Source organism: Cynocephalus volans, chromosome 1, assembly GCF_027409185.1.
Source record: "Cynocephalus volans isolate mCynVol1 chromosome 1, mCynVol1.pri, whole genome shotgun sequence".
Classification (NCBI taxonomy): Eukaryota; Metazoa; Chordata; class Mammalia; order Dermoptera; family Cynocephalidae; genus Cynocephalus; species Cynocephalus volans.
In genome coordinates, this window is record NC_084460.1 from 226,530,176 (window position 1) to 226,548,257 (window position 18,082).

Consider the following 18,082-nt stretch of genomic DNA (forward strand, 5'->3'; position numbering starts at 1 on the left):
CGACCACCGGTTTGGAAAAAAGCCTAACGAATTTCTGGTTGGGAATAGTGTGGTAGGAGAGTTCCCAGGTCCGCTTGAACCTGCCGGAGAGCAGGCTGCAGGCGGGCACTAGACTCGGTTTATACCGGGGGGATACAAAGGTGAACAAGACCCGAGAAAGATCTACACAGTGCTACAAAGGCACCCAGAGAGACCGGTCGTCTGTGCCTAGCAGAAACCTGGTAGACTTCGTAGGCGAGGCGGTGCTGAGCAGGGTCTTGAAGGCCCAGCTGATAGACGAGGGGTGCAGAAGACACACCCCAGCCCAGCACAGTGTGCACAGAGGGGGGAGACGTGCGGCCAGGGAGGCGGAGACTCGACAGAAACCACACACCCGGTGGGGTCGCCACTGCACGATCTAACAGCCTGGGCCAGAACACACGGAACGGGGAGAAGTCCTGTACAGAAAGTGAAAGCTCAACAGAGATCACACACCCTGTGGTACGTGATCCACCAGCCCAGCAGAGTCCAAGCTGACCAGAAAGGTGGATCCCTGGAGAAGCCCAAGACCCGAGGCAACCACACACACAAGACACTAGAGGCCAACTGAGCAGTCACGGTGGGAGCCATATCAAATTGGCAACCACAGCAACATCCTAGTTAGTCATTAGTCTCAAACCGGTGGACTGTGAAACCCCCTGCCACAATGAATAAACACCAAAAAAAAGACACCAGAAATACAAAAAATCAAGAAAGTACACCACCAAAAGTTAATAAATCTCATACTCTAGATCCTATAGAACAAGAAGCCCTTGAAATAACTGACAAGGAATTTCGAGTGATAATTCTAAGGAAACTGAATGAGATACAAGAAAACTCAGCTAGACATCATGATGAAATGAGGAAAAGTATACAGGATCTGAAAGAGGAAATATACAAGGAAATCAATGTCCTGAAAAAAAATGTAGCAGAACTTGCTGAACTGAAGAAGTTATTCAGCGAAATAAAAAACACAACGGAGAGTTTAACCAGCAGGCTTGTCGAAGTTGAAGAGAGAACCTCTGAACTTGAAGATGGGCTGTTTGAAATAACACAAGCAGACAAAAAGAAAGAAAAAAGAATCAAGGACATGGAAGAAAATCTGAGAGAGATATCAGACAACCTCAAGCGCTCAAATATCCGAGTCATGGGTATTCCAGAAGGGGAGGAAAATGGAGATTCCATTGAAAACATATTCAACAAAATAGTGGCAGAAAACTTCCCAGGTATAGGAAAAACCACAGATCTTCAGATCCAGGAAGCTCAACGATCTCCAAACGTATTCAACCCAAAAAGGCCTTCTCCAAGACATGTCATAGTCAAATTGGCAAAACTCAGAGACAAAGAGAGAATCTTAAAAGCTGCAAGAGAGAAGCGTCAAATCACCTATAAGGGAGCCCCAATCAGGTTAACATCAGACTTTTCATCACAAACCCTAAAAGCTAGAAAGGAATGGGATGATATTTTCAAAATACTAAAAGACAAAGATTGCCAGCCAAGAATACTCTACCCTGCAAGGCTATCCTTCCGAAATGAGGGGCAAATAGTATATTTCTCAGACAAACAAAAACTGCGGGAGTTCACTACCACAAGACCACCCTTACAAGAAATCCTCAAGGGAGTACTGGGTTTGGTTCCTGAAAAATAACTACCACTGCCATAAAAACCTAAGAAAAATTTAAACCCACTAGTACAATAAAAATGGCATTCATGAAGAGAAAACAAGCTAACAAAAACACTATCTACAACCTAAGGAACCAACAAACAAAGAAACCAAACAGTAAATCAGAAAGCAAGGAACAAAAGACACCTAAGACAACCAAACAACCAATAAAATGCTAGGAATAAATCAACACCTTTCAATAACAACTCTTAATGTTAAAGGCTTAAATTCCCCAATTAAAAGACACAGACTGGCTGACTGGATCAAAAAGCAGGACCCAACTATATGCTGCCTACAAGAGACCCACCTCACCCACAAAGATTCACACAGACTAAGAGTGAAAGGATGGAAAAAGATTTACCATGCAAACAGAAAAGAAAAACGAGCTGGAGTGGCTATTCTTATATCTGACAAAATAGACTTTAAACTAAAAACCATAAAAAGAGACAATGAGGGACACTACTTAATGATAAAAGGACTGATCCATCAAGAAGACATAACAATCATAAATATGTATGCACCCAATGTTGGAGCAGCCAGATTTATAAAACAAACTCTATTAGACCTAAAGAAGGAAATAGACACTAATACCATAATAGCAGGGGACCTGAACACTCCACTGTCAATATTAGACAGATCATCTAGGCAAAGAATCAGTAGAGAAACACAAGATCTAAACAAGACTCTAGACCAATTGGAATTGGCAGATATCTACAGAACATTCCACCCAACAACCTCAGAATATTCATTCTTCTCAGCAGCACATGGATCATTCTCCAGGATAGATCACATATTAGGTCACAAATCAAGTCTCAATAAATTCAAAAAAATTGGAATTATCCCATGTATCTTCTCAGACCACAATGGATTAAAACTAGAAATCAATAACAAACAAAACTCTGGAAACTATACAAACACATGGAAATTAAACAGCATTCTACTTAATGACATATGGGTCCAAGAAGAAATCAAGCAGGAAATCAAAAAGTTTATTGAAACTAATGAAAACAATGATACATCATACCAAAACCTGTGGGATACTGCAAAAGCAGTATTGAGGGGAAAATTTATTGCATTAAATGCTCACTTCAGAAGAATGGAAAGATGGCAAGTGAACAACCTAACACTTCACCTTAAAGAACTAGAAAAACAAGAACAATCCAATCCTAAAGTTAGCAGACGGAAAGAAATCATTAAGATCAGAGCAGAACTGAATGAAATTGAAAACCAAAAAACAATTCAAAAGATCAACGAATCAAAAAGTTGGTTTTTTGAAAAGATAAATAAAATTGACAAACCATTAGCATGGCTAACAAAAAAAAGAAGAGAGAAGACTCAAATAACAAAAATTAGAAATGAAAAAGGCGATATTACAACTGATTCATCTGAAATACAAGGAATCATTCGAGACTACTATAAACAACTATACGCCAACAAATTTGAAAATCTGGAGGAAATGGATAAATTTCTGGACACACACAAGCTCCCAAAACTGAACCGTGAAGACGTAGAAAATTTGAACAGACCAATAACAATAAAGGAGATTGAAGCTGTTATCAGAAGGCTCCCAACAAAGAAAAGCCCAGGACCAGATGGATTCACAGCAGAATTTTACCAAACATTCAAAGAGGAATTGACACCGATTCTTTACAAACTATTCCAAAAGATTGAAACGGACGCAAATCTCCCAAACTCATTCTATGAAGCAAACATCATCCTGATACCAAAACCAGGTAAAGATATAACCAAAAAAGAAAACTACAGGCCGATATCCTTGATGAATATAGATGCAAAAATCCTCACTAAAATACTAGCAAACAGAATACAGCAACACATACGAAAAATTATTCATCACGATCAAGTGGGATTCATCCCAGGGATGCAAGGTTGGTTCAACATACGCAAATCAATAAATGTGATACACTATATTAATAAACTCAAACACAAGGACCATATGATCATCTCTATAGATGCTGAAACAGCATTTGATAAAGTTCAGCACTCATTCATGACAAAGACCCTCTATAAGTTAGGTATAGAGGGAAAGTATCTCAACATAATTAAAGCCATATATGACAAACCCACTGCCAATATCATCCTGAATGGGGAAAAGCTGAAAGCTTTTCCTTTAAGAACAGGCACTAGACAAGGATGCCCACTCTCACCACTCCTATTCAACATAGTGTTGGAAGTACTAGCCAGAGCAATCAGAGAAGAGAAGGAAATAAAGGGCATCCAGATTGGAAAAGATGAAGTCAAACTGTCCCTGTTTGCAGATGACATGATCCTATATATCGAACAGCCTAAAACCTCTACAAAAAAACTGTTGGAATTGATAAATGATTTCAGCACAGTAGCAGGATACAAAATCAACACACAAAAATCAGTAGCATTTCTTTTCTCCAATAGTGAACTTGCAGAAGGAGAAATCAAGAAAGCCTGCCCATTTACAATAGCCACCAAAAAAATAAAATACTTAGGAATTGAGTTAACCAAGGAGGTGAAAAATCTCTATAATGAGAACTACAAACCACTCCTGAGAGAAATTAGAGAGGATACAAGAAGATGGAAAGATATTCCATGCTCTTGGATTGGAAGAATCAACATAGTGAAAATGTCCATACTACCCAAAGTGATATACAAATTCAATGCAATCCCCATCAAAATTCCAAAGACATTTTTCTCAGAAATGGAAAAAACTATTCAGACATTTATATGGAACAATAAAAGACCACGAATAGCCAAAGCAATGCTCAGCAAAAAAAATAAAGCTGGAGGCATAACACTACCTGACTTTAAGCTATACTACAAAGCTATAATAACCAAAACAGTATGGTACTGGCATAAAAACAGACACACTGACCAATGGAATAGAATAGAGAATCCAGAAATCAACCCACACACTTACTGCCATCTGATCTTTGACAAAGGCACCAAGCCTATTCACTGGCGAATGGACTGCCTCTTCAGCAAGTGGTGCTGGGAAAACTGGATATCGATATGCAGGAGAATGAAACTAGATCCATACCTCTCACCGTATACTAAAATCAACTCAAAATGGATTAAGGATTTAAATATACACCCTGAGACAATAAAACTTCTTAAAGAAAACATAGGAGAAACACTTCAGGAAATAGGACTGGGCACAGACTTCATGAATACGACCCCAAAAGCACGGGCAACCAAAGGAAAAATAAACAAATGGGATTATATCAAACTAAAAAGCTTCTGCACAGCAAAAGAAACAATTAAAAGAGTTAAAAGACAACCAACAGAGTGGGAGAAAATATTTGCAAAATATACATCTGACAAAGGATTAATATCCAGAATATATAAGGAACTCAAACAACTTTACAAGAAGAAAACAAGCAACCCAATTAAAACATGGGCAAAAGAGCTAAGTAGGCATTTCTCTAAGGAAGATATCCAAATGGCCAACAGACATATGAAAAAATGCTCAACATCACTCAGCATCCGGGAAATGCAAATCAAAACCACATTGAGATACCATCTAACCCCAGTTAGGATGGCTAAAATCCAAAAGACTATGAACGATAAATGCTGGCGAGGCTGCGGAGAAAAAGGAACTCTCATACATTGTTGGTGGGACTGCAAAATGGTGCAGCCTCTATGGAAAATGGTATGGAGGTTCCTTAAACAATTGCAAAGAGATCTACCATACGACCCAGCCATCCCACTGTTGGGAATATACCCAGAGGAATGGAAATCATCAAGTCGAAGGTATACCTGTTCCCCAATGTTCATCGCAGCACTCTTTACAATAGCCAAGAGTTGGAACCAGCCCAAATGCCCATCATCAGATGAGTGGATACGGAAAATGTGGTACATCTACACAATGGAATACTACTCAGCTATAAAAACGAATGAAATACTGCCATTTGCAACAACATGGATGGACCTTGAGAGAATCATATTAAGTGAAACAAGTCAGGCACAGAAAGAGAAATACCACATGTTCTCACTTATTGGAGGGAGCTAAAAATTAATATATAAATTCACACACACACATACACACACACACACAAACCGGGGGGGGGGGAAGAAGATATAACAACCACAATTATTTGAAGTTGATACAACAAGCAAACAGAAAGGACATTGTTGGGGGGGAGGGGGGGAGGGAGGAGGGAGGGAGGTTTTGGTGATGGGGAGCATTAATCAGCTACAATGTATATCGACAAAATAAAATTTAAAAAAAAAAAAAAAAAAACAAGAATGCCCATTATCACCACTTTCAGGCAATATTATACTAGACATCCTAAAAACTGCAATAAGAAAGAAAAAAAGGCCTGAGGACTGGTCCCAGAACTCTCATTAACTGGAGATAAAACTATGTGGACACCTAAAAGAATCTATATTTTTAAACCCTAAAGAAACTTTTCCACACCTATATTTATATAGCAACATCATTTTTTTAGAAAGGTAACTAAAAATCACACATATGACAATCAATAGCAGAGTAGATAAGGAAATTGTGCTATATCGATACAGTGGAATACTACACAGCAATGATGATGGACAGATAAAAGTTTCACAAATATGCAAAAGTAAACAATACATTTTTCAGGATATATGTATATATCCTGAAATATACGTGTGTGTGTGTGTGTGTGTGTGTGTGTGTGTGTCTGTGTGTGTCTGTGTGTGTGTGTGTATGTAATGAATACCTGCACTCCCATGTTTATCACAACTCTATTCACAAAAGCCAAGATTTGGAACCAATCTAAATGTCCATAGATGGATGATTGAGTAAAGAGAATGTGATATATATACACAACATGATACTACTAAGCCATAAAAAAGAATGAAATTCTCCCATATTCAGCAGAATGAGTGAGGTTGGAGAAAATTATGTTAAGTGAAATAATCCAGGCACAGAAAGAGAAACACTGCAAGTTCTCACTCATATGTGGGAGATAAAATAATAATAATAATAAATAAATAATAATAATAATAATAATAAGTCAAAATTTTAGAAGTAGAGAATAAAACTGTGGTTTCTAGAGGTGGGAAAGGTGATGGGGGAGGGGGAATAGTGAAAGGTTGGGTTGATGGACACAAAATTAGAGCTAGATAGGAAAAATAAGTTCTAGTGGTGTACAGTAGAGCTAGGCATCTATAATTAACAGTAACTAATTGTATGTTTTCAAAAGGTTAAAAGAGAGGATGGTAAATGTTCTCACTACAAACAATAAATTTTTGCAATGGTGAATTTGCTAACTACCCTGATTTAATTACTACACATTGTATACATGTACTGAAATATAACTCTGTACCCCATAAATATGCACAACCAATATGTTTCAATTAAATAAAAAGAAGTTGTGCCATATGTATCTGCAGTCAATGGAATAATATACAGCAGTGATAATCGACAGATATAAGTTTCACAAATATGCAGAAGTAAACAATATATTTTTCAGGGTATATGTATATATCCTGAAACATATGTGTGTGTATGTGTGTGTCTGTGTGTGTGTATGACAAAATTCTTTTTAAAAAAAAAGCAAGACAACAATAAAGAAATAATAATAAAAGTAACCTTTCAGAGGAGTAAGAAATTTTCAAAGTATTTAAAATGTTCTATTTCCAAACCTGGCAGTGAATTTACTGATTTTCATTTTATTATTATATTTTAAACTTCACAGATGTATATTCTTTCATGTGCATGAAATTATTAATATTAGAAACAATTTTAACTTAATTTCCATTGGGTGATAAGTGCCTCAAAATCTGCTTCTCAAATAAGTATGTGGGTAAGATATCTACACAAAATATAGGAAGGAATACCAGGACACAAATCTTGCCTTAGATAGAAAAAGAGCTGAGAAACTTAGAGGAGGAGAAAAGATGAGGCAGAAAAGCAACTATATATCACTACAACAAATCCAAACTAAATGATGTCACATAAAAAGGATTATTATTACAGTTAATAATCATTACAGTTAATAATCATTACAGTTAATTATGGCAGAAAATAAACAGTAATAACTGCAATGGGGGAGATTAAAGCATTAGAATACTTTGGAACTAGTTAGATGGTTCATAGTCTTATCCCCACCTTTCCTTCTTTTTCCTTGTGGGAGCTGGAAAAATCTCTGCCTTCATGTAAGGCAGAACAAGCACTGCAAAAACCAATGATTGTGTGTCTATTACATTATGATTACTATAGTGGGTGGGGGAGTTAGCAAGATAAATAACAATGGTCTCTGCCATAAGGAAGCTTTTCTGAAGGGGGAAAATAAATTCAAACTTCAGCAGGTTAGAGATATGAATAAATGATTGAATATAAGAATGACTGTAATTGTGATATTCTGTGTGGCACAGACCTTGACTAACCACGGCATCTACCTCTGTTTCCTACAGTTCCCAGCCCCCTTGCAGTTAGGTGGGACTACGTGACTGCTGGTTTGAACCATGAGTGGAAGTACTGTGTGTCTCCTGGCGCCAAAGGTTTAAAGAGCCAGTGTTTGATTCTGTTTCTCCTTTTGTGTCCTGCCCTAGAGATCTGGAAACCACATTTTGAGAGGGCAGCATCCAAGGATCAAAGTCACCTGGATTATCTGACTCACCACAGTGAGCACAGATGCTGCAAGAGTTGCCTAACCTGTAGAGAACTTGGTATAAGCAAGAAATAAAGTCTTATTGTATAAAGCCTGGGATTTCAGGATTTGTTTGTTAGTGCCACATAACTCAGCACTGTGCATACATATTGCTAAAGGGAATAAAATTCTTCTGAGGACTTACAAAAAGACGTATACTTACATACATGGAATGAAGGGGATGCCTAGATTAAGAAAGAAGAATTACATGCTCTCTGAAAATCCTCCCTGATACACACCTCAAAAGTATAATAGGAAAAATATATACAAGAATTTAGTCTTACTTCACAGCTTTGCCACTGGTTTGGGATACTTGGTCGGAACTTCTGGTCACAAACAACCTTCCTCATTTCCTCTATGGAGGGATCTGAAGGCACCATGTCATAATAAGGCAACTGGTACTCCTCAACAATTCCTGTAAGAAATGTGCATAATAAATCTCTCTGTGCAAATAATAAACAAAGATGTCTATTTCAAAATAATACCAATTAAGTCTTCTAGGCACAAATGACACCCTGGGAAACTGGAAAGTCAGGTTTTTAAAATAACGTATCACTATAAAACCAAGAATATAACATTAAAGCAGCCAGTTGAATAGTTATTATATAGTTATAAAATTTCATATTATGAAAGTGTTCATAACTATATAAATTTTATATAAAATGTTTGTATAATTAATTTATGTAATATATAATATATAAAATATATAAAATTTACATAATTTTATAATTATATTTAATTTTTAATATTTTAATATAAAAATTATGTTATTTTTTATTTACATAAAATGCCATTATGCAATTCAAAAGTAATGCCTAATTTCTCCTAATTATAAAAACTTATAGCACAGCCTAATGAGGCTCTGTGAATGAAGTATATTTCCCCATTAAATAACTTTTTCAAAACAAAGTAGCTTCCTCTCTTTAAAAATTTTTAGGCAATCTTTTAAAAGTTGAGTTTCTTAAACTTAGATTTTAAAACTACAGAATGTTCTGGAAAAGCAGCAGACAAAGGTAGTTGAAGATGGTTCAGCATGAAGATTAATGTTTAACAAGTCTTAAATGCAAAGACAAAGATGAACTTAATTATCAGAATATTACCTGAATCCAAGAAATTCCTTATAAAATCTTTTTAACTAACTATAGCCCTTTTAATTTAAAATATTTAAGACATGCCTTAATAGAAAACTAAATACTAAATAAATCATGTTGGCTAAATTACTGTTTTTACACGTTAAGAAAATTTAAGGACAAAAATCTAAGAACAAATCTAGACAAATATCAATATGAAATGTTTCAAAAAAATAACAAACATGTTCGAAATCTTGCTATTTACCAAGCACCGTCCTAAACCTTTTATATGTTTTAATTAATTATTCCTCAAAACTACTGATTATAGAAGGTATCATATTATCCCTGTTTTACAGACAGCAAAACTGAGGCACAGTATTGTGAATTTGTGAATTTGCTCAAGAACCCACAGCTACTAAGTACAGATCTGGAATTCAAACCCACATTCAGGGATGCTAGTGCCCATGTTCTGTACCACTATAATTCTATTCTTCTATGAATAGTTTCAGATTCCTGAATGTTTTACTATCTCATCTATGAATAAAAAAGAGAGAATGTTTACTCATTCAAATATAATTTTAATCTTATAAGCTTTTCATAACATCTGCATTTTTTAATGCAACTGATGTAATGTAACATGACATCAATACAAAATGCAAAAAATGACAGTGGTTTAATAATGACAGGACTTTTATTGAACGTTTACTATGAGTAGGCTCTGCACTAAAAGCTTCACGTGAATTAATTCATTAAATCCTCAAAGCCTAAAGGGTCAGTTTTTATTATCTTTATTTTACAGATGAGGAAAGTGAGACTAAGTAACTTGCCTCAATTCTGACATTGAAGGAGTTGCTAAACGAAGGCTTAATCCTAAACCTTCCTCACTTGAAAGTGAAGACTAAACCACTTTCTACCAGCATTTAACTTTTTTGCTACTTATGTAACAATTTCATCAGACTGCATTTGTAGGGTTCAATCCTCCTAAATTCTTCCTTTCAGTATCAATTTCTAAACTGCTGTGGGCAGTAAAGGCAGGAAGTTTGTCTTTGCTCATATATCCCCCCACTTTGCCCCACCCCAACCCCCATTTATCATATCACAGGACAGAAAAGAAGTATGAGAAAAGCCTAAGAAATGGGAGACTGAAATTCAAGCCCTGGGGCCTTGGCAAGTCATTTAACTTCTTTGGGATATAAAGTAGGGATACCAGTTAATTGCATACAAACTCAAGATAATTTTCAAGTGCTTGGCAAAGTATCATTATGGAAATCAGAATTATCAGACCTGTCACCCCCATCCAAGCAATAATTGCAATATACAATCTCCATTATATGCAGGATATCCCACTTTTGCCACTGTAAAGATATCACCAAAAGGTATGCTTTTAAAGAGTTAGAAATGATTCAATACAGTGCTTAGAAAATAAAATCAAATCACATGTTGTATTCAGAGCATCAAGGAAAGGCAGACACAAAGAATATTTCCAAAATCTTACCTCCAACTGAACACCTCCGGGCTATTTCCCAGTAAACCAGACCGACAGAATAGATGTCAGCTCGTTTGAAGGACTCAAAGATATTCACATTTATAGTATCATCAAGCATTTCAGGAGCCATATACCTTCAAAAACGTGCACATTTCAGATTCTGTGTATGACTTTATAGCAGTTCAGTAAAACACAATCTTAAGAAATCCTAATTCAAAATGTAAATTAAAATAGCTTACATCAATTTTACAGGTAGATCTGAGGCACTGTAATACAATAAAATTAATACAGTTATTGACTCAACCATCAATTATAAATATTTTAAATGGAACAAGAGGTCATCACACTCAGTGTTGAAGCAGGTGTACAAGGATCTAGTACATGGAGAGCACAAGCTGGAGGGAAATTCAGTGAGCAAAGCACTAAATAGGAAAGATGGAACTCGATTTCCACCAGTAGTTTGCTGCTATGGAAAGCTCCTTGAGGGCAAAGAGTGTGTTTTATTTACCATGGTGGGCCCAGGCCTCCAACACAATGATAGGAAGCATTCCACAAATACCTTCACTGAACAGACAATTTTATTATACATTGGCTCCAAGAAAACGATCGCCTTGTTTGAACTGGACTAGATGGGAGAAATCTCCAGTCCATGGAACCTAACTGAGCCTAGCAGTCCTAGGGAGATTTTGGTGTTTTCTCAGAATAGTGAAGTCAGGATGCAAGCCCTCTGAAACTCTTCGAAAAGTGTTAGACCCTCTAAAGGAATCCAGCATCCGAGGTTTCCCTGGTTCCCTGATGTGGGGACAGTCAGATGGGCAATTTACAGTTTTCTTTTCATTGGGAAGAGAAGAGAGGTTCCTTAGGCCTGCCCAGAATGAATAAACTGCCCTGAAGGGTTCCTGGGGCTTCATTAGTCTCCCAGGAAACCAAGCAAGGGACTCACAGGCACTATCCTGTCTGTCTCAAATATGGCTCAGAGGCCAACTCTGCCCGCTTGGAAATTCTCTACTCTCAAGAGTCTTTAGCAACTCCAGGAAAACATTCTGGTTGTTTCTGGTTTCAAGATCAAGAACCCTGGCATTATGCTAATAGCATAAAGCCTGAAACTTAAATAAAAGGAAATGAAAGTAGGCTGGCCACAACAAGAAAAACACCAGAAATCCCATTACTGATGGACCAGTCCTGACGTATGTGTGATATGTTCTGTTACATCATGCTTGTTCTTACTAACCTTCACAGATTCTCTTCCTTGAAAGTGGGAATTGTGTCCAAACTCGTATTATCTTATAACATATCAATTTGAGAGACATAAGAATAAGTACAACTACAGGCAATACATAAATTGTTACATCTGTAACAAATTTAACATCAAACATAATGTAATAAACTGTTCCATTACATTAAATATTTGAAAACTAAGGGAATACATAATAGCACATAAATGTATTTATTATATACAGTCCCTAGCCTATCTATTCCAATACATTGATATTGATTCTGTATCTGCTGTTTTGAACCTAAACATGAAGAACTGAGTTTCAATTCATCTATGAATATAAAGGCTTTGGAAGAGCTACCCACTGCTGACATTTTTTTTCTTATCTGTAGGAAAATGTATTCTCAGAATGCAACACACTAAAACTAATATGTAACTATCTCTTCCACCATTCCTCCCCACTGGACTCTGTGCCTAAATGGCTACTGTCATATGGCCAAAAATGCCAACTCTCCTGCTTTATAATCATTGTGCCCACTAACTTCTCAGTGACCCATAGAAGACTTCTTGCTTTCTCGGGCCTAATAATTTCCCATTTGAACCTGAGTCCCCTTTACACACACCCCAAGTATTTGTGTTTATTGGGCAATCATAAGACTTAGTATGTTACCAAAGTAGGTCATCTTACCTCTTGGTTCCCACTTTAGGATTCTGAGGTATGTCGATAGTGTTCAATATTGAATCATGCTTCACAGCCAACCCTAAGTCTGCTATGGCACAAGTTTCACATTTTTTCACTAAGATATTTTTTGATTTTATATCTCGGTGAGCAATAGCAGGTTTACCTATGAAGCAATAAGAAAAGCATATTCATTTTTTTCTTTACTGAAGATTGAGTGTCTCCAAGAGGAATCATTCTGAAGCCTTAGCTTACATGTCACCTCCTCTGAGAGGTATTCCTGACCACCCATTCTGCACTCCAAGTCTTCTCCGTCAGAGGACCCCATTTTGTTTTCTTCATAGCTCTAATCACTCTCTAAATATCTTGCTATTCAGGTACGTGCTTAATCATGTCTCTCCCAGCTAAACTCAGGCTGAACAAGGGCTGTGCTTTGTCTCTTTCGTCAACATGCCCTCAATGCTTGGTGCTCTAGGTGATGTTTGGTAAGCACTAATAAATATGTTCGGAATAAAGGGGGAAAGAATTACCATTGTTACATCCACACAAGAACACAGGAAATATTCTCTTACAAGTTTCAAACTTCTACTACCCTAGACCAGTGATTCTCAAATGTGGGCCCCAGATCCTTGGAGATCCTCGGAGATCCTTGAGACTCTTTTGCAACTACATATCTGTGTAATGCCAACTTTTCCTCACATACTTCAACCAAAGTAACATTTTGAAACAGTCTGAATGATGAACAGGTATGAAAATCTAGACATTAACTCAGACATTGAAGAAATTTGCAAAAATATAAAACAAAACCATTATTTTCACTACATTTTTTTAATTACAAAAAATGTTAACATTTCAAAGCTTTTATTTATATTAACATTTAATTGGTTAATTATCATTATTTTAAGTAAATTAAATAAATATTTTTTTTTACTTTCTCAATTTTAATTTCTAATGTGATAAATATTAATAGATATAACCTACACACAAAAAAACTTTTGGAGTTTCCACTAATTTTTAAGAGTGTAAAGGGATCATGAGTCCAAATTCCATTGCTCTGTCTAGACTAATGACTTTCTAAACCAACTCTCTATTAACTCAAAAAGTAGAAAAGGCAGAGGGTGTTATTTGGCTTTCAAGTTCATGGTATGCAAATATTTTTCAAGATCACATTACCCTTTCTAATTTTTGTTAATGATCAAAAGTAAACACTTAAATTATTTGTATTCTCTGAATATAGAGCTTTTGCCACCAAAGAAAGACCTCCTAAGTATGTATACTAAATGGCAAGGATGAAGCCACAAGGAATAAAAATATTATTATAGATAATATTCAATATGGTAAGTATATTTTTGAGAACTGATTACATCATGACAAAACCCTCAGCTTTATGAAATAACTTTAGTGTTCTTTTACATTTGACAGTTGTTTGTAATAAATTAAAATACAGCTAAATAAAAAATACAACTTAGTGGTCTATCCTCATATTCAAGGAGAAAAAATATGAAAGGAAATACATACCTTGTGTACCAACAATCTCCATATGGAGGTGGGCCAGACCACTAGCTATTGAAAGTGCCAGTTTGATCATTCCAGCCACGGTGACTATGTTTCTATTCAAATAGTCATATAAAGAGCCGTGTTCATGATATTCAGACACAAGCCAAAGTTGAGTCCAAGTGCCATTATCTAACAGAAAAACATAATTTTGTTGCTGTAAATATATGTCGACAAAGAAGCCAAAATCTTTTAACAAACATCAGTGTTTAAAGCTAATTTGTATTGTTCACAAAGCAAGGTTGATTCCTTCAGTGGTAATGCTTACAGCCCAAGGTAGTAAAGTAAAAATTCTCAATGAATTCCTGAAGATGCTGACATATTAGAACCTGTTTTATGTACCCACCATAGAAATAGAAAGTTAAAGGCAGTGATTCTAACAACTGAATAACTCCTTTCTTATTTCCTCTAATCAATACCTGCTGGTAATAGCAACCATAGTATAGGAGAAACTACTGGAGATGCATTTAGGCTTAGTGTTCTGTTATAAATTACTGAGAGCTTTTAAAAAAGATTGTACCAACAAAAATCAGAAATACAACAAATTTACACAAAGTATTATAACTATCATAAAAGCTCTAAGAATGTTCATGTTATTCACCTTTCAAAATATGAAGTTGATGATTTTCCTCAAAAGCTTATATGAAGAACCAAACACAATTACCAGACATTTTCAAATAATTTACATGATTTAATCAAAAAACTAATTCAGATTATAAAAATGGGCTTTTAGCAGAAGAGAAATTAGCCTAAAACTTCTCTAGGTATTAGAGTCCCTAGAGTTAGCTTTAGCTGTTGGAATAAAGTGTCTACAATAACCCTGGGCGGTCCTGACTGGTTCTGACGCTCAGAGAAAAAATCTATAATATTTGAATACTTGCTAAGAACTTTTCCTGCCAGGTACTTTATGTACAAGAGCTCCTTGTTATCCAAATATTTAATTTCCAGATTCAGGTAGTAATAAAATTTCCTAGCAATGCAAAAGTCAACATAACATGATAAAATTCACTAACAAACTGACCACACGTAAAACTAACCCTTACTCACACCTCTCTCCCTGATTGACATCAGTGGCTATTTTTGGCCTCTCACATCAATGTCTTTGTCAGACAGTTCACTAAAAAGGGAAACTGTAAATGTTGCAAAAAACAAAGGAATTCATGAAGATGAAAGTGATGTTAGAGATCATCCAAAATCATGCACAAAGCCATTGACAAGTAAGAATATGACAGAGGTTAAACTGAAGAAGAAAAAGCCAAAGATGGTCCTTCTGGCACATATTGTTTTATAATCCAATAAAAATCATGACTAAATTAGTTCCATGAAGATAATCCACATAACTACAGCCATTACTGCTTTGGCAGCATTGCTAATTAATCTAACCAGTAGATAGTTCAGCTCAAGAATTAGGATGGAAGAGAAAAAGCTCTTAACAGCTGAATGAGAAATGTCTCATTTTCAATAGTCTGGTATAGTTTCAAAGTATACATAATGAAGAATCTGGAAAAAATCATTTTTTAGCTAATCTTGGTTTTACTCAGTTTCTCTTTAGCAAGTCAGAAATGATAAATCATCAGCAAACATAATTATGGCCAAAATGTGCAATAAGCTTTAGGCCTCTCTTCTGCCATCTAATTAACAACGAATACTTTCATGATCAATTTTATGTTAGACCAAAATAACCATAGGTTTTTAATTTTCACAGGCAATGGTGGGTCCCTGACAACCACAGATAGTTTGCTTTAACCCTTTTTTAGATACAGGTTACAACTTTGACTCCACCAAATTTCTTCATGAACAGTAATAATTGGAGTACAACAAATTTGACTGGCCCCAATTTTTTTAAGGGCATTAATGCACAGTTAAATGAGTAAATACTTTGTAAAAAGAAGAAAGAGAGCATAGATAATCCACAAACTTAATATCTAGCCCCTGATTACTGAGGCATATATACAATATTTTTTGAGTACAGATTTTAAATATCAGAAAGCTGATGCTCTGTCTCACTCCATAAAACTCAAAAAGTAAAACCGTGTGGCGTTGTTAATGTTAAATCTCAAGATATAAATCATGCTCAAAGTAACATTAATAGAAAATTTCACTAAAATTGTCTTGCTTGCCACTGTTCTAACACATTTAAGAGATAATGTTGCTAGAAAACTTGAGTCCTGAAGAGGAAGCTTGTTATACAGATGAAAAATACAGTTCTGACAAAGATGAACATTCAGCTAGCATTCATTGGTGTGTCTGTACCAGTTATTAAAACACTGAAATATTTCTGTCCTGGATGGTAAACAGCTGCTATTCAAAACTCCCAATAACACTCTTTTGTCCTAAAAAACACAAACACCCCAACCCACCAAGATATCTGCCTCCAGATCTTTCCGTGACCCAGCAGCAACTAAAGAGATGAACCCTAGCATGGCAGGGTTCTCTAGAATTCTGCTCCAGTTGACGCCTCTGTTCCAATTGGTTGGTTCCTGCACCACAACATTCTTTAACATTTTAAAAATCAGCCTGACTATAGCAACAAAAACAATTTCATATCACCCACTTGCCATGCTTTATTGTGTGGTTATGTGTATTTATTTGTGGAACAGAGGAAAGAATTATCTTTCCTCAGTAAAGAAATGGGACTTGTATGTAGATTTAAAACAAAGAGATAAGTTTATTTATCCTCATCTTATAACAGACTTAACATTTTTACTTGCTGAACCCAATTAGATTGAAAATACCTTTGTTGTCAGCAGCAATGAAACCAAGGATGTTTTCATGTCGTAGCATAACCGTCTGATAAATTTCTGCCTCGCGAAACCAAGATCTTTCATCTCTGGAGGAGAATATTTTCACAGCCACATCTTCCCCACACCATCTTCCATGCCACACCTCACCAAATCGACCTTTTCCTACTATTTCCTGAAGCACGATTGTCCTTGCAATCGTTCGCTGAACCAACAGAGGTAGACCTAACCAAAGAAAAGGTGGAACTGATGATTAAAAACAAATGCCAGAAAAGAACTGCTATGATGACCACTGTGTTCGCGTAAAAAAGCAAACATTTAAGTACTTTAATAATTTTATTGATTTTGAAGAAATAAGCACCATTATACCATACTTCAATGCCAATGCATGCTTTAAAAACTCTAAATTATAAATATGAATTTCTCTTCTCATATTCAGAAATAAAAAATCTTTGAACATAGCCTGTTGCTGCAGATATCTGATTTCCAGGAATTACTGCAAATCTCCCTGAGTTGCCCATCAAAGCTAGTCAGATTACTAAATACACAAAAGCAAAAAAATTTATTTTGTTAACCTCTAAAATAAAGTATATGGTTCCTGGTACAACTGCAAAACAAAAGAATTCTTTGTAAATGTTTGCAAAACCAAATTAAAATTGGAACGTGAAGAATCAAATTCAATGATCAAGTGAAACAATGATGTTATACTAAAAACAAGATACAGTTACAGAAAATGTCAAATAGATATTTTCCTTAGAATAGAAGAATTTCAAAGAAAATATATTCTGAGTATATGCATAGTATTCATGTTCTTTGAACCAATAATTTCACTTCTGGAATTCTATCTTAAAAATTTAATGCAAAATGCAGAAAAATTAATGTCAAAATGTTTAATACATTATTAGTATTGATAGGAAAAATAAGGGAAGGTGTCAGGTAATAGAAAAATTGTGAAATATAGTGCAGATATTAAGAGCTCAGATAAGAAAGACCTGGGTTTAATTTCAGCTGTACCACTTGGTAACCAGGGGC

At 35.7% G+C, this 18,082-nt stretch overlaps 1 protein-coding gene across 3 annotated transcripts in view; it reads right to left on the reverse strand.

Annotated features, from left to right (window-relative positions):
• Positions 1-18,082, reverse strand: part of ACVR1C (activin A receptor type 1C) — a 61,517-nt gene that overhangs the window by 3,313 nt on the left and 40,122 nt on the right. For 2 of the 3 annotated variants that reach the window (XM_063092079.1, XM_063092068.1), the window contains 5 exons: positions 17,045-17,275; positions 14,274-14,441; positions 12,765-12,921; positions 10,870-10,994; positions 8,589-8,719 (listed from right to left, as the gene is read on the reverse strand). In XM_063092079.1, the coding sequence (XP_062948149.1) occupies positions 8,589-8,719; positions 10,870-10,994; positions 12,765-12,921; positions 14,274-14,441; positions 17,045-17,275 (812 nt within the window). The remainder of the gene's footprint in view (positions 1-8,588; positions 8,720-10,869; positions 10,995-12,764; positions 12,922-14,273; positions 14,442-17,044; positions 17,276-18,082) is intronic. The other variant, XM_063092090.1, reaches the window with a different exon arrangement.